Genomic DNA, 21,310 nt, shown 5'->3' with positions numbered 1-21,310 from the left:
TGATCCCTGATCCAGGGGCGTGGTAAGTAGGGTCCATTCCCCAATCCTGGGCTGCTCCGATCGTGGGGTTGTGGAGTCATTGGATGGGGATGGTGTGGTCGGATAGTGGGTTAGGCATCTGATAGCGGACAGGGAAGAAGGCAAGCTTAGGAGGCCGAGAGGAAGCACTACTGCTGCTCTTGTCCCACAAACAGTACTATAAAGGCACTTCCCTTTCCCACAATGGAGTCCTCACTTCCCTTTAGCTGCTGGGTTTCCTGAGGCCTGGGCAACATGGTTGGCCTGGGTTAAACCTGTAAAACAGGTTAAAATATGAGGCACGCAATCTCATTACAGTATTTAAATGGCCAAACCACCTCCTAGGAGATGGTTGGTTGCTCCTCCCCGGAGCTGCCTTAAAATGTAGAGTTGGCAGGTTGAAGACGAATTGGGGTCAGGTTTAAGAGTTTAAAAATGTTAGCACCCCATCCAATGCCAAATCACCCATTTTCTTCTGGTTAAAATTACCTCCAGTGGGTCTGCTGTTCCAGCATTCTTTGGGAATAGGAGCTTCCAAATGCAGCAGTTATGGAGAAGCATGTTCAGTTCTGTCTGCAGATGCGAGAGTGAGGGCACTGACAGGAAATTTAGAATGGTAAAAGCTTTAGGGATGGGATGCCTGAACTTCAGTTTGCTGTGGCAGTAGGGAATTATGATGTAGTAGGAATATTAGAAGCACGGCTACCTGTAGAAGATGGCTGTGAATTCAACATGCAGTTGTAATGAGGGTTCAGGAAAGATTAGCAGGAACAGAGATATGAAGGGCACCTGGGAAATTAAAGTTCAGCCCATGGGCCATGAGAACTTGCACTGTGAACTATTCTGGTTTGTCATTTTAACATGAAGAATCTGAAGCTAAAACCAGCCAAGTCAGAGTATGAAGAGATTGGTTCTATGAAGAGAATAAGAAGGGTACATGAAAAAGGAGTGATTATTTTAATGAGGGCTTCAATTACAAGATAATTACGGAGAAGGAAGGCCATTCGGCCCATCTTAATTCATCCATCCAGAGATCCTAACAGTCCCCCATTGTAACATCCCATTGTTTCTAAAATGATTCCAGGTTTTTGTCTCGACTCTATCTGGAAGTTTATTTCCACATTGATTAATCTTCATGTGAAGAAGTATCTCCTGATATTCAGGCTGTATCCTGCAATTTCATGATGCTGTATACGTGATGTTCCAACATGCTACACCTTTCTGCCACCTTTTTCTTCTTTAAAACATTCTTTTCATATTAAGGCTGCTGCCCCATCACTGGATTAATTTACTGTTCCGTGGTTAGATGCATCAGATGTTCAATGTAGCAGATTAGCAGATTCAGCCACTTTGTGTATTCATTTACTCATTGTTTCCTTTTCATACACAAATTTAAGAAAGCAGTGAGGTGTGCCCCATAATCACAAGAGGTTACTCTAAAGGGATACAACATTCAATTGGAGTAAACCAGTAATTGGAATAGCAAAATGTTTGTAGTGGTCATGGATTCACCTATCCTTGACATGCTCTTTTACCAACTGCTATTTTGCTAGAAAAGAGAAGACTGAGAGGTGACCTGATAGAGTTCTCTGAAATTATGAAGGGGTTCGATAGGCTAGACCTGGACAAGATGTTTCCACTTGTGAGGGAGTCCAAAACTAGGAGTTGTAAATACAAGACAGTCACTAATAAATCCAACAGGGAATTCAGAAAAAACTTCTTTACCCAGAGAGTGGTGAGCATGTGGAACTCTCTACCACAGGGGGTGGTTGAGGTGAATAGTATAGATACATTTAAGGGGAAGCTAGATAAACACATGAGAGAGAAAGGAATAGAATGATATGCTGATAGGATTGGATGAAGTAGGGTCAGAGGATCCATGTGTGGAGCACAAAAGCCTGCATAGATCAGTAGGATGAAATAGTCTGTATCTGTGCTGTGAATGCAATGTAATTCCTGCAATTTGTGCTGCCAAGTAGCTGGTACAAAACTATTAAAAGATTTTGGGTATCCCTATCTATATGATATGAATGAGCTGATCTTATACACTTAGAACAATTATTTTGTTCTTTTTAACTTTTTGGGAAGCAGCACATGAAATCCAATGGTGGAGGATGCAGAAAATGGTGGTAAGGACATCTAAAATAAAAATTTTGCTGACAATGAATACACAACAATATGAACAAGACATATCAGGGCATGTGTAAGCCATAGAGAGCCCATAAATGTTTACGGCCTTTCGTGCAAATAGCCCACCACATTCAACAGCAGCAGAACATAGCATACACAATGCTTATAGACACTGTTGCAGTCCTCATTGTGTAACAAAAGCCTCTTACTGGGAGGAGAATACAGAGTGAGAAAAATGCCTCTTTTATAAATCCTTTTCATCATATTTGCAAACTAGAGCTTTAAGCAAAAATATGCCTATTATGAAGTCTCCCAATAAGTTCCGTTCACTGTATTAGTAGCAGCATTCACAGCACACATGCATCAAGCTAATTGGCAAAATACCTCTTTCGGTTGCATTTGTCATATTAAAATCTGCACAATGAGGGAGAAAAGCAAATAAGTGTTGGAAAATAATTTGTCATGCAAATAAAATAACCACACTCGCAGAAAAGAATGCTGCATTGGTTTGGAAGTTTATGTATGTGGTGTCCTCATTGACTAGTCCCTTGCCGATGGATTTTAAGACCAAGACAAAATTGCATGATAAAGTCTGATCAGAAGATTTTAATTTCAAGGCTTGTGTTAAACTTGTTACAATTTAATTGTCAGCATATTATGGGATTTAGAATTGAAGTTCAGTTATTTCATGCAAACTTTGTATTCTTTTTCCAAAGGCTGAATGATGACTATTTAAATGATCTTGCCATTCTGTTACTGTCTTTGCTCAGTGATACAACCTGTATTGTTCGGATAGCGAGCTATATGTGTGTGTGTATGTGTGTGTGTATTAATTATCCAAACTTATTTGCATTAAAATCACCATGAGCCACAGTAGTAACAAAAGCATTAAAATTCCTTTGTCTGCCCATTTTAATCAAGGCGTTAACCCATTTATTTTAGTTTGACATCTTCATTAAACAGCAGACAGACAAATTCACACATAAGTGTTAAGAGTTGCTTGGAAAGAAATAAATTACATTTATAAGTTAGTCGATAGGATATGGAATAAATCTATATTCAAAGGGATATTTCTTCCTCAAAGTACGGTTATTTGAAATTTGAGGTACCAAACTTACCCTGTACTTCCAAAGTTACAGATCTGGAATACTCCAAGCCCAGGCTGTTCCTTGCCAGACAGCGATATTGTCCTGCGTCCTCGATTTGAACACTGCGGATTCTTAAGTTCCCAGACTCGAGGACAGAGGTTCGAGGGCGATCCTTCTATGGGCAGAATTCATTTCATTATTGGTAAGGATAGTTGGTAAGCACAGTTTTAATAAGAAACTTTTTTAAAAACAATTTTGATTCAGATTGTTATCCCATGGCAAAGTGAGAATCCAGGCTGACACTCCCAGTGCAGTGCTGAGGGAGCGCTGCACTGTCAGAGGTACCGTTTTTCAGATGAGACATTAAACCGAGGCCCTATCTGACCTCTCAGGTGGATGTAAATAATCCCATTGTCACCATTTTGACGAAGAGCAGGACAGTTCACCTGGTGTCCCGGCCAATATATATCCCTCAATAAACATGACTAAAACAGATGATCTGATCATTATCACATTGCAGTTTGTGGGAGCTTGCTGTGTGCAAATTGGCTGCCGCATTTCCTACTTTGCAAAAATAACTACATTTCAATATTACTTCATTGGCTGTGAAGCGCTTTGGGGCACCTTGAGGTCATGAGAGGCGCTATATAAATGCAAGTATTTCTTTTTTTTCAAGTGGTGAGCTGGAAAATTATTTCCAAATCCAAGTGATCCAGCGTCACCAATTGTGACTCAATTCAAAAAGTCCCTGGGTTTTTCCAATTTCGGAAGATTCCAGATACCATGTTAAACAGAATAGAGGTTCAGTCTGTTACAGTCACTATGAACCAGGGACAGTACACAAGTGGTTCTGAATAAGGCACTCAATGAGCAAAAAATCCAGGGCTCGATTTTTAAGAGAAGTCGGGGTCCTGAACTGAGGCAGGGGCGCGGTGGGGGGGGGGGGGGGGGCGCAATTTGGTGCTGCTGGCCTCTGTGCCAGTTTCCCACCAGGATGGGCATCAGATGGGTGCCAGAACGTGGTGGGCTCAGGGCAGTAACTGGGTTGGGGGGGGGGGTGGTGGGTGCCTGATAGATAAAGTGAGGGAGCCTCCCCACCTCACCTGTAATGGCTGTCAGGCCATAGCTGTGCTGTTGGCCACTGTCCCTGCCCTGGAGGGGGATCATGGCTGGACAGCTGTGGCATGTTATAAAATAAACTTACCTGCCCTTGCTCCTCGCTGTCTGCATCCTCACATCAGCATCTCCCACCTCAGCTGGGGGGCTGCCGATCTCTGAGTGCTGGAGGGCCTCCCATTGGCCGTCCCTGATTGGACGATGAGACCGCTCCTTTAATTGGCTGAAGCTTTGAAAATTGCAGTCGGTGTGTCTAAAGCACGCCATGCAGGGTCAGGACCCGGAACTAGACCCCATATCAGGTTCCCGATCCCTGATTAAAAATTCAGCCCCTGGTCTGTGGAGTAACTGTGTACTTCAAAAGCTCCAGAAGATATTTATTTGCTTACTTTCAGCGCAGTTTCATCTTTGATCCAGGAAATGGCTGGCTTTGGGTTACCCATTGTACTACAAGGTAAGACAACCTTTGATCCTAGCAACACTCTGACGTCAGTGGGTGGTCGAGTGATCTTTGGTTCTGAGGGGAGAAAAAGTAAACAAAATGGCAATTGAGCAATGTTGCTACAAATACCCAGTTTATTTGTTTGAAGTGATCTATCTATCTATCTATTTGCCACTCTAAGTTTAGGCCTTATTAAATTCACCACCTCTACACCTCAGTAAAGCTAAAACCCCATTTACCTCTCTTCAGAAAAATTATAAAAACTTTCTCAACCAGATCAAGGCCTTAGAGAGAGTGTAGAGGATATGTACCAGAATGGTACCATAGAAAAGGGACTTAAGTTACGTGGAGAGATTGGGGAATCTGGAGTTGTTCTCCTTACATCATACAAGGTTAAGAGGAAATTTAATAGAGGTGTCCAAATTTTGAAGGGGTTTGATACAGTAAATACGGAGAAACTGTTTTCACTAGCAGGAGGGTCAGTAACCAGAGGATACAGAGTTAGATAATTGGGAAAAATGCCAGAAGGAAATAAGGAGAAATATTTTTACACAAGTTGCTACAATCTGGAATGCATTGCCTGAAGTGGTGCTGGAAGCAGATTCAATAGTAACTTTCAAAATGGAATTGTATACATAGTTGAAAAGGAAAATTTGCAGGGCTCTAGGGAAAGAACAGGGGTATGGGACTAATTGGTAGCTCTTTCAGAGAACTGGTACAGGCACGATGGGCTGAATGGCCGCTTTCTGTGCTGTATGATTCTATTCTATAACAAACTCATTCCTCCAACTTCCTCTCTTTCTTTACTGAAGGTAATGGCTCTTTCTGGGGATTGGTGCCATTTGCACTAGGCAGCATTTGATACCTTGCCCAAGTGAGCTATTCTTCATGTGTAAACCCAGCCAGCAAAATTTAGCAGCTCATTCAGAAGTGAAAGGCTCACAATATGATTTCATCTGAGAGCCAGATGTGTGTGCTTTCCTTTTGGAATGAATGGGACTCCTGGCTGCTTTCCCTTATTCCCAAACCTGCATTGCTCAACCGTCCTTCATAGCTAAGATCAGTTAGCTCAGCCCAGACCAAGGATCGAAGCCAAGAAAAGACTGTTTACTTAGCTATTCTATGAATATTTAACTTGTCCACTTGACACTTCTTGTGTTACTTTAATAGAACGGTTAAGCAGTTTAAAATAAAGTGCGTTAAAGCCTCTGTTAAAATATCAGACATAATTGTACAATGCATCAGGGATTCAAAGAACACACACAGTAATTGTCCAGCTCATATTTTTAATTACATTTCAAACAAGCACTGGAATCACTGGAAGTTCCATCACGCCCATAATTCCCTATATGCTGAATTCCCAAAGTCAAACCATCCCAAAATGTGAGAGCAACAAGCAGAAGATGAGGTGGGACCACGGTTAACTGTGAGTGGCTGTCTTGAATGTTGTGTAGGTGGCTGAGGTTTGTTTGCTAATACTCCCATGGAGAGATGTTGTGCGGTACAGTGGGAAGACCAAGAAAAGGGAAAGAACAGATAAAGCTTTAAAAAAGAAAATTCCGCAGTCAATATAATGATTGGAGGCTACCCTTTTGAAAACTGGGAGGTTATACCTGGTACACCTTGCAGTACCTTGTGTCAGCTGTGGCTCAGTGCGTCGCACTCTCACCTCTGCGTGCAGTGATGTCGATTGAGGGATAAATATTGACCAAGGCACTGGGGCTAACTCCCCTGCTGTTCTTTGAAATATTGCCATGGGATCTTTTTCTGTCCACCTGAGAGGGCAGACAGGAGCTTAGTTTAACATCTCACCCAAAAGACAGCAGCCCTGACAGTGCAGCACCCAATGCAGTACCAATATTTCAAAGAACAGCAGGGGAGTTAGCTCCAGTGCCTTGGCCAATATTTATCCCTCAATCGACATCACTGAAAAACAGATCATCTGATCATTATCCTGCTGCTGATTTTGGGAGCTTGCTGTGCACAGCTACCAGGCATATTTACTACATTACAATAGTGACTACACTTCAAAAGAACTTCACTGGTTGTAAGCACTTTTGGGATGTCCTGAGGTTTTGAAAGTCTTTAATTTATGCGAACCGAGTTCGTGTTTCAATTAACTCCAAATTAGCCGGCTAAGTGTGAGACTTACTCATTTTCACCTGTAAAGCTCCACAGCTTTGCGCAGAGCTCCCCACGCCATTGTTAGCAGTACAACAGTACACGCCATTATCGGTATCTTCAACACTGAGAATGATTAATATCTGGCCGTTTTCTTTTGTGCTGTAGCGGGTGTCAAATGGTCTGTAAATTGTGAAAAGAAAAGTCAAGGTAATTTATTTGTCAATTTATTAATCCGTGAACAGAAATTCCTGTAGCTTAAAGTGTAGCACTTACAAAAGCCTGTGAATAATATATCACATTTGCCTGGATTTTGTGGTCAGGGGTGCAGTGATACTGCTTGTTGCTGATCTCAAAGAAAGCTGCCCACAAAGATCTAGCAATCTGTGTGGCATGGATTTCCCCTTTCCCAACGTTAGTTTGAATCTGGCGCCATGTCAAGGAGATCTCCAGGCACCCAACAACAGTGATGTCATCAAGCAGGGTAAGCAGGTATTCTCAGACAGCAAACCAGGAAGTAAAATGCACTGATTATCCTTCACTTTTTAATATGATTTTATAGCCAGCAAAATAAAGATTTGGACATACACTTGGGATTAAGGTAAAAACTGAAATATCATAAACAGGCTTTAAAAAATATTTTAAGCGTATGTGGAATATTTTTATTATAATGGAGAAATTTGACATTCCACAAATATAAAATTATTTTTTCAGGGCCAGAGAAGCTGTTCAGGAGTAATTATGAACTTAGCACACCATTAAAAACCCATTCAACAAGGTGTAACTTTATCAAGGGGTTTTTAGTGAGACTAAGAGCCTAAAAGTGCAAGCTCTTGTCAGTTCAGTCATTTCTAATTGATTGCAGTCTTTGTGGACTTCAGCAGCACAACCTCTGGAGAAGCATTAACAACAACTTGTGGATTTCCATGGTTAACTGCACATGTGCAGAGTCAAGAAGTTTCAGAGGAGTATGGCAATGAACATTGCCAGTTTCACTGTCATTACTACCACAATTTCCAGCCATAGAACGTACAGCACAGAAACAGGCCATTCAGCCTTACTGGTCAATGCCAAGGTTAGAAACAGGAGAGGTGAGGTCACCCTGTTGGGAGTTTTCTATAGACCTCCAAATAGTTCCAGAGATGTAGAGGAAAGGATAGCGAAGATGATTCTCGACAGGGGCGAGAAAAACAGGGTAGTTGTTATGGGGGACTTTAACTTTCCAAATATCGAGTGGAAATACTATAGTTCGAGTACTTTGGATGGGTCAGTTTTTGTCCAGTGTGTGCAGGAGGGTTTTCTGACACAGTATGTAGACAGGCCAACCAGGGGCGATGCCACATTGGATTTGGTACTGGGTAATGAACCCGGCCAGGTGTTAGATTTAGATGTAGGTGAGCACTTTGGTGATAGTGATCACAATTCGGTTAGGTTTACCTTAGTGATGGGCAGGGACAGGTATATACCGCAGGGCAAAAATTATAGCTGGGGGAAAGGAAATTATGATGCGATTAGGCAAGATTTAGGATGTGTAGGATGGGGAAGGAAACTGCAGGGGATGGGAACAATCGAAATGTGGAGCTTATTCAAGGAGCAGCTACTGCGTGTCCTTGATAAGTATGTACCTGTGAGGCAGGGAGGAAGTTGTCGAGCGAGGGAGCCATGGTTTACTAAAGAAGTTGAAGCGCTTGTCAAGAGGAAGAAGAAGGCTTATGTTAGGATGAGACGTGAAGGCTCAGTTAGGGCACTTGAGAGTTACAAGCTAGCCAGGAAGGATCTAAAGGGAGAGCTAAGAAGAGCAAGGAGAGGACACGAGAAGTCATTGGCGGATAGGATCAGGGGAAACCCTAAGGCTTCCTATAGGTATATCAGGAATAAAAGAATGACTAGAGTTAGATTAGGGCCAATCAAGGATAGTAGTGGGAAGTTGTGTGTGGAATCAGAGGAGATAGGGGAAGCGTTAAATGAATATTTTGCGTCAGTATTTACAGTAGAGAAAGAAAATGTTGTCGAGGAGAATACTGAGATTCAGGCTACTAGACTAGATGGGATTGAGGTTCACAAGGAGGAGGTGTTATCAATTTTGGAAAGTGTGAAAATAGATAAGTCCCCTGGGCCAGATGGGATTTATCCTAGGATTCTCTGGGAAGCTAGGGAGGAGATTGCAGAGCCTTTGTCCTTGATCTTTATGTCGTCATTGTCGACAGGAATAGTGCCGGAAGACTGGAGGATAGCAAATGTTGTCCCCTTGTTCAAGAAGGGGAGTAGAGACAGCCCTGGTAATTATAGACCTGTGAGCCTTACTTCGGTTGTGGGTAAAATGTTGGAAAAGGTTATAAGAGACAGGATTTATAATCATCTTGAAAAGAATAAGTTCATTAGCGATAGTCAGCACGGTTTTGTGACGGGTAGGTCGTGCCTCACAAACCTTATTGAGTTTTTTGAGAAGGTGACCAAACAGGTGGATGAGGGTAAAGCAGTGGATGTGGTGTATATGGATTTCAGTAAGGCGTTTGATAAGGTTCCCCACGGTAGGCTATTGCAGAAAATACGGAAGTATGGGGTTGAAGGTGATTTAGAGCTTTGGATCAGAAATTGGCTAGCTGAAAGAAGACAAGGGTGGTGGTTGATGGCAAATGTTCATCCTGGAGTTTAGTTACTAGTGGTGTACCGCAAGGATCTGTTTTGGGGCCACTGCTGTTTGTCATTTTTATAAATGACCTGGAAGAGGGCGTAGAAGGGTGGGTTAGTAAATTTGCGGATGACACTAAGGTCGGTGGAGTTGTGGATAGTGCCGAAGGATGTTGTAGGGTACAGAGGGACATAGATAGGCTGCAGAACTGGGCTGAGAGATGGCAAATGGAGTTTAATGCGGAAAAGTGTGAGGTGATTCACTTTGGAAGGAGTAACAGGAATGCAGAGTACTGGGCTAATGGGAAGATTCTTGGTAGTGTAGATGAACAGAGAGATCTTGGTGTCCAGGTGCATAAATCCCTGAAGGTTGCTACCCAGGTTAATAGGGCTGTTAAGAAGGCATATGGTGTGTTAGCTTTTATTAGTAGGGGGGTCGAGTTTCGGAGCCACGAGGTCATGCTGCAGCTGTACAAAACCCTGGTGAGACCGCACCTGGAGTAGTGCATGCAGTTCTGGTCACCGCATTCTTGGAAGGATGTGGAAGCTTTGGAAAGGGTGCAGAGGAGATTTACTAGGATGTTGCCTGGTATGGAGGGAAGGTCTTACGAGGAAAGGCTGAGGGACTTGAGGTTGTTTTCGTTGGAGAGAAGGAGGAGGAGAGGTGACTTAATAGAGACATATAAGATAATCAGAGGGTTAGATAGGGTGGATAGTGAGAGTCTTTTTCCTCGGATGGTGATGGCAAACATGAGGGGACATAGCTTTAAGTTGAGGGGTGATAGATATAGGACAGATGTCAGAGGTAGTTTCTTTACTCAGAGAGTAGTAGGGGCGTGGAACGCCCTGCCTGCAGCAGTAGTAGACTCGCCAACTTTAAGGGCATTTAAGTGGTCATTGGATAGACATATGGATGAAGATGGAATAGTGTAGGTCAGATGGTTTCACAGGTCGGCGCAACATCGAGGGCCGAAGGGCCTGTACTGCGCTGTAATGTTCTAATTCTAATTTATGCTCCACATGAGCCTCCTCCCACCTTACTTCATTTCACCCTTTCAACATATCCTTCTGTTTCTTTCTCCCTCGTGTACTTATCCAGCTTCCCCTTAAATGCTTCTATGCTATTCACCTAAACTACTTCCTCTGGTAGCAAGTTCAACATTCCCACCACTCATTGGGTAAAGAAGTTTCACCTGAATTCCTTATTGTCACTGGACTAGTAATCCAGAGGCCCAGGGCTAGTGCTCTGGGGACATGGGTTTGAATCCCACCATGGTAGATGGTGAAATTTGAATTCTATTAATAAATCTGGAATTAAAAAGCTAGTCTAATGGTGACCATGAAACCATTGATTGTTCTAAAAACACATCTGGTTCACGAATGTCCTTTCGGGAAGGAAATCTGTGTCCTTCCCTGGTCTGGCCTACATGAGACTCCAGACCCACAGCAATGTGGTTGACTTTTAAATGCCCTCTGAAATGGCCGAGCAAGCCACTCAGTTCAAGTGCAATTAGGGATGGGCAATAAATGCTGGCCTAGCCAGTGACGCACAAATCCCATGAACAAATTAAAAAATTGTAAGAATTAGCAACTATATTATATTGATGACCCCAAGTTTTGGACTCCATAGTAAGTGGAAACACATTCTCTATGTCTCCCCTATCAAATCTTATCATAATTGTAAAAGCCTCTATCAGGTCACCCCTCAGCCTTCTCTCTTACAGAGAAAAGAACCCCAGCCTGTTCAGTCTTTCCCAATAGTTATAACCTCTCGATTCTGGCATCCTTCTTGTAAATCTGCTTTGCATCATTTCAGACATATTTACTTCTTTATAAAATATGTACCCTGTGTGACAGACGGTTTATTTGACAAGTTACATTATAAATGGTAATCATTTATAAAGCAATATAATAGAAGCATTTCACAGAACATTTCTTTCTGATTTTTTTTGTTTGTGTATTATAAGTAATGCAAAACAATATGGCACTCCCAAAGGAGAATGGCACTTTCAAAGTGATTAAGGAAAAGTATTCCTTAAGCACTCTTTTGTAACACAACTTTCTCCTTTCCTATCCCAGAGGTTGACTCATGGGCACCAGGCATGTCCATTTGTTCACCCAAGTGGATTTTTTTTTTATTCGTTCTTGGAATGTGAGTGCCACTGGCCAGGCCAGTATTTGTTGCTTATCCCTAATCACCCTTGAGAAGGTAGTGGCGAGCTGCCTTCTTGAACCGCTGCAGTCCATGTGTTGTAGGTACACCAACGGTGCTGTTAGGGAGGGGGATCCAGGTTGTTGACCCAGTGACAGTGAAGCAACGGGTATATAGTTCCAAGTCAGGATGGTTTGTGGCTTGGAGGAGAATTTGCAGGTGGTGGTGTTCCCATACGTCAGCTGCCCTTGTCCTTCTAGGTGGTAGAGGTCATTTTGGAAGGTGCATTCGAAGGAGGCTTGGGAATTTGCTGCAGTGCATCTTGTAGATGGTACACACTGCTGTCACTGTGCGCTGGTGGTGGAGGGAGTGAATGTTGAAGGAAGTAGATGGGGTGCCAATCAAGTGGGCTGCTTTGTCCTGGATGGTGTCGAGCTTCTTGAGTATTGTTGGAGCTGCACTCATCCAGGCAAGTGGAGAGTATTCCATCACACTCCTGACTTGTGCCTTGTAGATGGTGGACAGGCATTGGGGAGTCAGGAGGTGAGTTACTCGCCACAGAATTCCCAGCCTCTGACCTGCTCTTGTAGCCACAGTATTTATATGGCTGGTCCAGTTAAGTTTCTGGTCAATGGTAACCCTCAGGATGTTGATGGTGGGAGATTCAGCAATGGTAATGTCATTGAACATCAAAGAGAGATGGTTAGATTCTCTCTTGTTGGAGATGGTCAATGCCTGGCACTTGCGTGGTGCGAATGTTACTTGACCTTGGGAGGGTGTGGGGGGGGGGGGAGGCGGGTCATTTAAAGCCAAACCTGATCCTGTTTCCACCTGGTGACTGACATGCCCAGGACATGTACTTTCCAGCAGGATTCTCTGGATAGGATCAGTAGTGAGATCCCTGGCTGATTTAATCTCTCCTTAAACCAGAGATGCCGAGGACAATTGTTGAGGTCCCAGCACTGCTCAGTTAATTCAGCACAAACACAGGGGATCAAATTTTCAACCTCCCTGATTTGTGTGGCACTATGAAGCAGAGATAATTAAAAACCACTTACAAATAAAATGACTGTGAAATAGGATTAAAAATGATACAAATAAAGGAGTTCTTCATTCACAGGTAATACTCGAATGCAAATGTCCCAATGAAAATGCTGATCTCAGTCTGCACTGAGACAAAGCATTCTCTGGATTGAGAAAAGGAAAATTGGCTAGAATTCCCCCTCTTGACTGTTATCCAGTGACCTGAAGTTTTGGGTGTTCTCACCTTATAGGAATGTTACTATTGGTGTGGATGATCTCTCCTGTGGTTGAATAGGCTGCCAACATCCACTTGAGTAGCTGCTGGATAGAGGCTGGAGTCCATGAGTCACCCCTCTGGGATGGGAGGGATAATTTTATGATTCTCTAAACTCTTCTTTGCTCCTCACTCTCCAATTCCTTGCTCACTTTTCACTTTCCTCATTTCCCTATTTCTTGCCCAATCTCTTATTAGGGAATTACTGGGTGTGCAAACGCAGCCCTTCAACATCCTCTTTTGTGGGGAGTTAATATAGAGAGGCCTAACAAGGGGAAGAAAACGCATAAAAGAAAATCTGTTGTTTTAAAAGTGCCATAGCCTTGTCATTGCACGGTCAGTACTGGGATGAGGAGATTGTCCTATGTGGAGAGATTGAGTGGACTAGACCTATACTCTCTCTGGAATTTAGAAAAATGAGAGGTGATCCCATTGAAACGTATACAATTCTAAAGGGGCTGGACAGGGTAGGTATTGAGAGGTTGCTTCCCGTGTCTGGGGAATCTAGATAAGGGGTTGGTCTTTTAGGTTTGAGATGAAAAGAAATTTCTTCACTCAAGGGGTTGTGAATCTTTGGAATTCTCTACCCCAGAGAGCTGTGGATGCTCAGTCATTGAGTATATTCAAGACAGAAATCGATAAGTTTTTGGGCACTAAGGGAATCAAGGGATATGGAGATAGGGTAGGAAAGTGGGGGGTGTGGTTGAGGTAGAAAAATCAACCATTATCTTGTTGAATGACAGAACAGGCTCAAAGGGCTGAATGGCCTTCTCCTGCTGTTATTTCTTATGTTCTTATTGTCTTGTGGGTACTTTTGTCAGAACACTACTGGGTCATAGCCCAATCGCATGGAAAGCAAGAATCCAATGGCCAGAGATTAGCTCTGATTTAATGTATCGTTTTGTCCTATTTCTGACTCTTTACAGTGATAGCAGCCAACTTCTGCCTCTTTCAAACTTTGGTGTGTTCTCACCTTATAGGAATGTTATTACGCGTCCAGATTATCTCAGCTGCTGGATATGAATCCACTCCACACAGGAAAGAGGCTTCATCTTCAACCAGTGCATCCACTGTCTCCAAGGGACTGGTGATCTGAGGAGCTGGGAAATTAGAGACAGATTCAGGAATTACAGTAATAATCATTTGACAAAAGCTGCAGGAAATCTCAAACGTACTGATTGAGATTGAGCCTTTCTTTATTTTTAATTTTCTTTGCTTCTGCATGTAGACTAAACCATCCAGTAAAATGTGGCTTAAGTGAATCTAATCATGGGACACCACACACAGCAAATGCCAAATACTGTTGTAATAAAACTTAACATGGCACGCAGTCCATCCTTCACTCATAACATTGATCTTGGAGAAAACATAAAGTACGGTAGACTCTTTGACACTGTTAAAAGAACAGAAAGACTTGCATTTATATAGAACCTTTTATGACCACCAGACATCCGAAAAGTGCTTTACAGTTAATTAAATACTTCTGAAGTGTAGTAATGTAGGAAACACAGCAGCTTGGCTGCACACAGCAAACTCCCAGAAACAGCAATGTGATAATGACCAGATCATCTGTCTTTTGTGAAGTTGGTTGGGGGATAAATGTTGGCCAGGACACCAGGGAAAACTCCACAGCTCTTCTTCAAAATAGTGCAATGGAATCTTTGACATGAGGACAGACTGGGCCTCAATTCAACAAGTTATCCAAAAAATGACACCTCTGACAGTGCAGCACTCCTTCAGTAATGCACTGGAGTATCAGTCTTCATTGTTGTGCTTAAATCCTGGAGTGGGACTATGAATCCACAATCCTCTGACTCAGAGGTAAGAGAGATACCAAGTGAGCAATGGTGGGCATAGAAAGTTTCACTTCCTGACCAGGAGTCGAACCTGGGCTGCAGGAGCATTGAGTCCTAACCACCAGACCACCAGGGAATTTTATGTTAAGGGACGAGCTTCCGTCACCAGAGCTGCCAGCCAATCGGAGGTCCGGTGACTCTGCAGTACTGACAGCTCTACCAGGAGCAGTGGCCACTGCCAGTATTGTAGGAGACCTACAGAGGACAATATGTTGGTGACCCCGGGATGGAGGTAAGTAGAGTCATGATCGCCAGGGCCTGTCAGGCAGGCTCCCGTGAGGTGTGTGGTGATGGGGAGGTGGTTGGTAAGAATGGAAGTGGGGGGGGGGGTGTCTTGCTGCAGGGGTGATCATCGCCACCGGGGACCCCACCCCCACCCTCGAGCCTACTAAGAGGCTGCTAGATCTCTACTGGCAGTGCCTCCACACGGCGGCAGGCCCATCCGACTTCAATACAATCGGAGTGGAGGCGGGAGGCTGCCCTGCTTCTCATTTGTCTCCTTGAACAGCAATTTATCTTATTTATGTGAGTAGCTGGAGAACTTGCACATTACAGCCGTGGTCCAAACATGGTCAAAAGAGCTGAACTCAAGAGGTGAGGTGGGAGTGACTGTCCTTGACATCAAGGTAACATTTGACCGAGTATGGCATCAAGGAGCTCTAGCAAAATTGGAGTCAATGGGAATAAGGGAGAAAACTCTCTGCTGGTTGGAGTTGTACCCAGCACAAAGGAAGATAGTTGTGGTTTTTGGTGGTCAATCATCTCAGTCCCAGGACATCACTGCAGGTGTTCCTCAGGGCAGCGTCTGAGGCCCAACCACCTTCAGCTGTTTCATCAATGACCCTCCCTCCATCATAAGGTCAGAATTGGCAATATTCGCAGATGATTGCACAATGTTCAGCACCATTCAAGACTCCTCAGATAATGAAGCAGTCCGTGTCCATATGCAGAATGACCTGGACAACAGTCAGGCTTAGCCTGATAAGTGACAAGTAACATTCGCGGCACACAAGTGCCAGGCCACGTCCATCTCCAACAAGAGGGAATCTAACCATTTCCCCTTGATATTCAATGGCATTACCATCACTGAATCCTCCACTATCAACATCCTGGGGATTACCATTGACCAGAAACTGTACTGGAGTAGCCATATAAATGCTGTGGCTACAAGAGCAGATCAGAGGCTAGGAATTCTGCAGCGAGTAACTCACCTCCTGACTCCCCAAAGCCTGCCCACCATCTACAAGGCAAAAGTCAAGAGTGTGATGGAATACTCTCCACTTGCCTGGATGGGTGCAGCTCCAACAACACACAAGAAGCTTGACACCATCCAGGACAAAGCAACCTGCTTGATTAGCACCCCATCTACTACTTTCAATATTCACTCCCTTCACCACAAATGTACCATGGCAGCAGTGTGTACTGTTGTGACCAGGTGAGAAAGGTGTCTAGAGGTCCCTCTTAGCTTTCACCTGGTCTTACTGTAACAGGGTTTAATTTTAAACGCACCATGTTTTTATCTCCCCCTTGGTGAATCCTTGTTCACCGCTTTCCAATTATAAGGCAAAAGAAAAGAAGGTTGAAATTTATTAAACTTAAACTCTAATTCAGTTGACACCTACGGAGACAGAACGCGCCCACGCTAGCATGCATATGCGATACACACATGCAAATAGAGATAGAAAAGAGCAGAAGAAATAAAGTGGAAAAATTTTGAAGCAATATCTGAAGAGTTTTTGTTACGACGATTCTTCGAGCTCACTGTAGAGTCCTTGATTGTAGGTAGATCTTGCTTTTCGTTGGGGCCCAGTATTATTCTTAAACCTTGTTCGCTGTAGGTGACTTTTCTCTCTTGGGGTTCATGTGTCTTCAGTGAATTCAGAGGCCTGTGAGAAAGAGATGGGAGCAGATAGGAGAGATCTTCTCAGTCCAGGAGCAAACAGAATCGCTGCGTTTAAACTCTCTGTGGCTAGTTCAAAAGACCCTGGAAGAGCCAGTTTGTCATGTGACCAGCTGGTCCAACCAGTCCTGGATTGTATCGCCTAAGCAGTTTCTGGAATGCTTCTTTTATACACAATACTTGGTGATCAAGGTCCATTGTGGGTTGAATGTATCAGGGAATGGTCCTGTGTCCTTCCAAGCACTGTCTGTTAATATGCAAATGTATTTTCCAGCCACGGCTGATCTTTTTAACAAGTCATTTCGTCGCTCCAGCAACAATTTAAAATCAATGTTCATGACAAAATTAATGTGCCTCATTCTTGGCAGATGGGGGCTTAGCATGACAGTACCATCTACAAGATGCACTACAGCAACTCACCAATGTACCTTCAACAGCACCTTCGAAACCCGCGACCTCTACCACCTAGAAAGGCAAGGGTAGCAGATCCATGGGAACACCACCACCTGCAAGTTCCCCTCCAAGTCACAAACCATCCTGACTTGGAACTATATTACCGTTGCTTCACTGTTGCTGGGTCAAAATCCTGGAACTCCCTTCCTTAAAAGCACTGTGGGTGTACCTACACCACATGGACTGCCGTGGCTCACTAACACCTTCTCAAGTGCAATTAGGGATGGGCAATAAATGCTGGCCAGCCAGCGGTGCCTACATCCCATGAAAGAATTTTTAAAAAAGTTTTTGCATATTGTTATTTGCCATAACGAGGACAATTTCACAAGCAGTCCTCAAAGCAAAATTGTCTTCTGGCAGGTGTATCTCTTGAATGGATTCACTCCTCAAACCACAAATAATATGATTTCAACAGAACATTGTTTTTTTTTAAAGTGCCAAACTCGCAATAAGGAGGTAGGTGCTCTAAATCAACAACATACATAGGAACAATTCTTCCCTCCAATCTTGATGTTTGTCAGTTTGGAACGGTTCCACAAGTGTGAGTGGTATCAGCCTGTTGCGCGACACCAGAATCCAAGTCAATTGGACAAAAGATGTTTTCATTGGTCTCTCAAGGGAAGTCTTTGAAAATAAAGTAATTTTGGAAGACGTGAATTCGGGTTGCCAACCCTCCAGTATTGGCCTGGAGTCTCCAGGAATAAAAGATCAATCTCCTGGACACTGCTGCGAGCAACACCCAGGAGAAAAAAAAATCATGGGGTGTTAAAAAAATATGTAGACTTTTTTTCCCTAATGTTTTTAAACACTTTCATATATGTATATTAGTTGTAACGATACTGGATATTTGGAAAGAAGGGTATGCAACTAGGAAGGTGTTTGAAGGAGGGAGGTCATGTGATGAAATCTCCAGGAATAATTGCAACCAGTGTTGGCAACTATAGGGTGGTTCCTTGCTGAATGTATGTCCAGGTTGTATGATTGGCCACACAGTGTATAGCTCCTTCTCCGACCTGCACTCAAAGATAGTGAAACTCCACAGAGGGAACGAAGCCTCACAAAATACATCGTAAATTTATTTTATGGAGTCATAAACACGAAGGTACAAACAGTGCCCATTTTTCCTCATTGACCTTATTTGCTACTATTGTTCTAAATCTTCCTCACTGGCATCATACTCAGCTGCCCTTTCTAATATAGGACCCCTTAGCCATGGTCTTACAGTCTGAAAATAATGGCCCATATTTTGCTGTAATACTAATGGTGAGGCTAACAGCACTCAGCGCTGTTGCAGTGTAAATCTGATAGCAACTTCTGACATCCACACATATGCAGTTAAACACGTAAATTCAGAAGTTGCTGTCAGAGATACCCTGCTCCTCCATATGGTGCATTGCTGTAGACCTTGCTGGTAGACTCAACATTGAAATCACTGTAATGGGGGGAACCTAGGGTAATTACCCACCAGTTCTACACTAAAAATGACTGAAAATGTTAGGGTTGCTGCATTCAGCCGTAAGTGAGTTTTAACAAAATAATAAGTGACAATTACTGATGAACAACCTCTCTGGCTCTGAAAACTAATTTTACAAGTCTGGAGTTTCGTTCCCTCAGAAGAAAATTAATGTTGCCCATATTAAAAAAAAATCAAACTTTTTTATCTTGTCTCCCTTAATCCCATCTTTATTTCTCTCTTTTCAATCCATCTGTATTTCTCTTTATTTTGCTATTTGTACATCATTTAAATTTAATTTATAGTTCCTGCTTTATAATGCTTGGTTTGGGCTCTGCGTGTCTCAGTGAAGTTTCTTCAATCTGATTGGTTGAATAGCCTCACTGTTGCTTGGCCATGTCACAGATCCCCTGTAGAGGATGCCACACTGAAACCGATGCCGGATTAGGGCAAATTTCCGCTGTCAATCTGCAAAACTGTCAGCGAGTGCCATACCTTTGCCACTGAGAGCAAAATCTGGGTCCCACTAACTCCACCAGCTCTCTGGTATTTATGTAGAGGGAGGTGGAGATGGTGCAGTTGAGGCAAATAAAAGCTGAGGAATCTGGCAAGGCCGAGGTCATGGAGGTGCTGCTGATCTTAGTGGCAATGCTTCATTAACAGCTTGTAGCTCCGTCTCCCATCCGGCAGCCAGGAAAATGGACAGTCTGGTCAGTGGCTGAGAGGGAGAGGACACCAGCAGCAAGAGGACGTATCCAGGGATCCTTGGGGGATGGTCCCTGGCAACTGGGAGGGAATGGGAAAGATTACTAATCAGGATGGCTTGGGATAGGCTGAAGGCTTCCTTGAAGGGCCTAAGGGGAGAGGGGGTTGTAGCATACCTCTGCTCCTCCTGGCCCAAAAGGAGTGCTGAAACAGCCACTTACGTCATGGTGACAAGAACTCCCACCTCCCTTTCCCTGCCGACCACCCTGGGAAACCCGCACACTGGCAGTGAATTTTAAACTGAGCTCCCAATCACACTGCAGAAGCCTGATTTAAATATGTTAATAAGCATCCTACCTCCACTGTGGAACCCTGCCACATCCCAATATCCGTCACCATAAAAATGGTGGCAGCGCGCGTGCTGTGGATTGGGATCGCGTTCTGCATATTTTACTTTATAACCCCCTTCCCTCCCCACCCCCAGACCCTCTCCCGTCTGTCATGGGGTGTAGGGGGTCAATATCCAGGCCAAGGAGTTCACGTGGTTCCTTCATATCCCACCCTCATTGCCCCAGTAATAGCTGAGTGTGCACTGGGTGATCCATATCAAATCAGATACACAAGACAAGCTGCCGTAAACAACAGACTTCCTTTTTTTAATCAGACCATGGGCATTTCTACTGACACCCGTCTCCTGCCATAGCCTGATCCACCAGTGCTCGACCAAACTGAATACAAATAGTTTATTTTACTTAGTAAATTTTCTATTAATTAACTGAGCAAAATTATTATATGACTCATGAAAAATGACATGACACCCCATCACGTAAATAATTCATACACATTGTGATAACAAATGAATGTCGCTAAACCTCTAACAAGGCAAAACTTGAGCAGTAAATATAAGCGTACAATTTTTTTCCTCCACAGGCTCTCTTGCTTGTTGACAGCCTTGGACTATTTTAACTAACTGTTGCATTTTGTTTCATTTAAGTTAAACACGCCACTAACCAGTAGTTAAATTATCACTTCTGGTAGTTGAAAAAGCCAGTCGAGAAATAGCACATGGAAATCTGCCCCAAATACAAAGCAATTTGTTAACCAGAACAGTTCAATGATCGAAGCAAACCTTTGGGAACTGTCCCATCAACCGAGCTCCCAGTTGTCATAAGGAAGATCGCCAGGAGTGGAATGTCGACTGGGGTAAAGGTCATAATGAACAGCGTACAAAAGATTTTCAGCCCAATAGCCCTTGTATTCTGTGTTAAAACCCGAGTTTATAGCTGTTAATGTCTCAGGACTCTTTCACAGATCCCCAAAGAGGCCCTAGTGGATCTAAGTATAAATAGGAATTTTCAAAAGACTGGAACTGGGAAATGATGGACATGAGCAGATGTTCCCGGTACTATCCAGCCATCTGCTGGTATGTAAGCCTACTGCCTCCTGTAACAAGAGTAGGTGGATCTCTCTTTTAGGCAGCTAGGGATTAGCCACAACAATAGTCTTTTTCTAACATTTCCAATAAGTTAGGTCATCAACCTTCAGCGATTACAAGCTTCCAATTTTCAAATAACAACATTCGGGTCAAGGAGAGTTAAGTGATGACATTTAGTGCGTTTGGTGACGATAGCCTTGACTTGAGTCTAAAACATATTATTCCAGTGGACCTAATAGCCTTTGTGTGGTGTTCCACCTGTTGCCTGATTAACGTTGTGTATAGATTTATTTTCAGTCAGGAATATTAGATTATCAGGCTTCCTAAGAAGTGATAACTTTGTTTCCAAACACAATTTAATGCTGTGTTTCATTGAATAGCAAACTCAATGTTTTGGCTATTAAAATATTGACATAAAAATCTAATTTGAATTCTTCCACAGCTATAAGAAAGAAAGAAAAAGCTTGCATTTATCTAGTGCCTTTCATTACCACCGGGTGTCACAAAGCACTT

The 21,310-nt window shown here is 43.3% G+C and overlaps 1 protein-coding gene across 1 annotated transcript in view; it reads right to left on the bottom strand.

Annotated features, from left to right (window-relative positions):
* musk (muscle, skeletal, receptor tyrosine kinase) overlaps nucleotides 1-20,635 on the bottom strand; it is a 131,614-nt gene extending 110,979 nt beyond the window's left edge. The window contains exons 1-5 of the mRNA XM_068030636.1: nucleotides 20,492-20,635; nucleotides 13,969-14,095; nucleotides 6,947-7,098; nucleotides 4,742-4,869; nucleotides 3,267-3,411 (exon numbers count right to left, since the gene is read on the bottom strand). Of these exons, the coding sequence (XP_067886737.1) occupies nucleotides 3,267-3,411; nucleotides 4,742-4,869; nucleotides 6,947-7,098; nucleotides 13,969-14,095; nucleotides 20,492-20,576 (637 nt within the window). The 5' untranslated portion in view covers nucleotides 20,577-20,635. The remainder of the gene's footprint in view (nucleotides 1-3,266; nucleotides 3,412-4,741; nucleotides 4,870-6,946; nucleotides 7,099-13,968; nucleotides 14,096-20,491) is intronic.
* Between the last annotated feature and the right edge of the window lie 675 nt (nucleotides 20,636-21,310).

Source organism: Heterodontus francisci, chromosome 4, assembly GCF_036365525.1.
Source record: "Heterodontus francisci isolate sHetFra1 chromosome 4, sHetFra1.hap1, whole genome shotgun sequence".
NCBI lineage: Eukaryota > Metazoa > Chordata > Chondrichthyes > Heterodontiformes > Heterodontidae > Heterodontus > Heterodontus francisci.
This window is presented reverse-complemented; position numbering and strand designations above follow the sequence as displayed.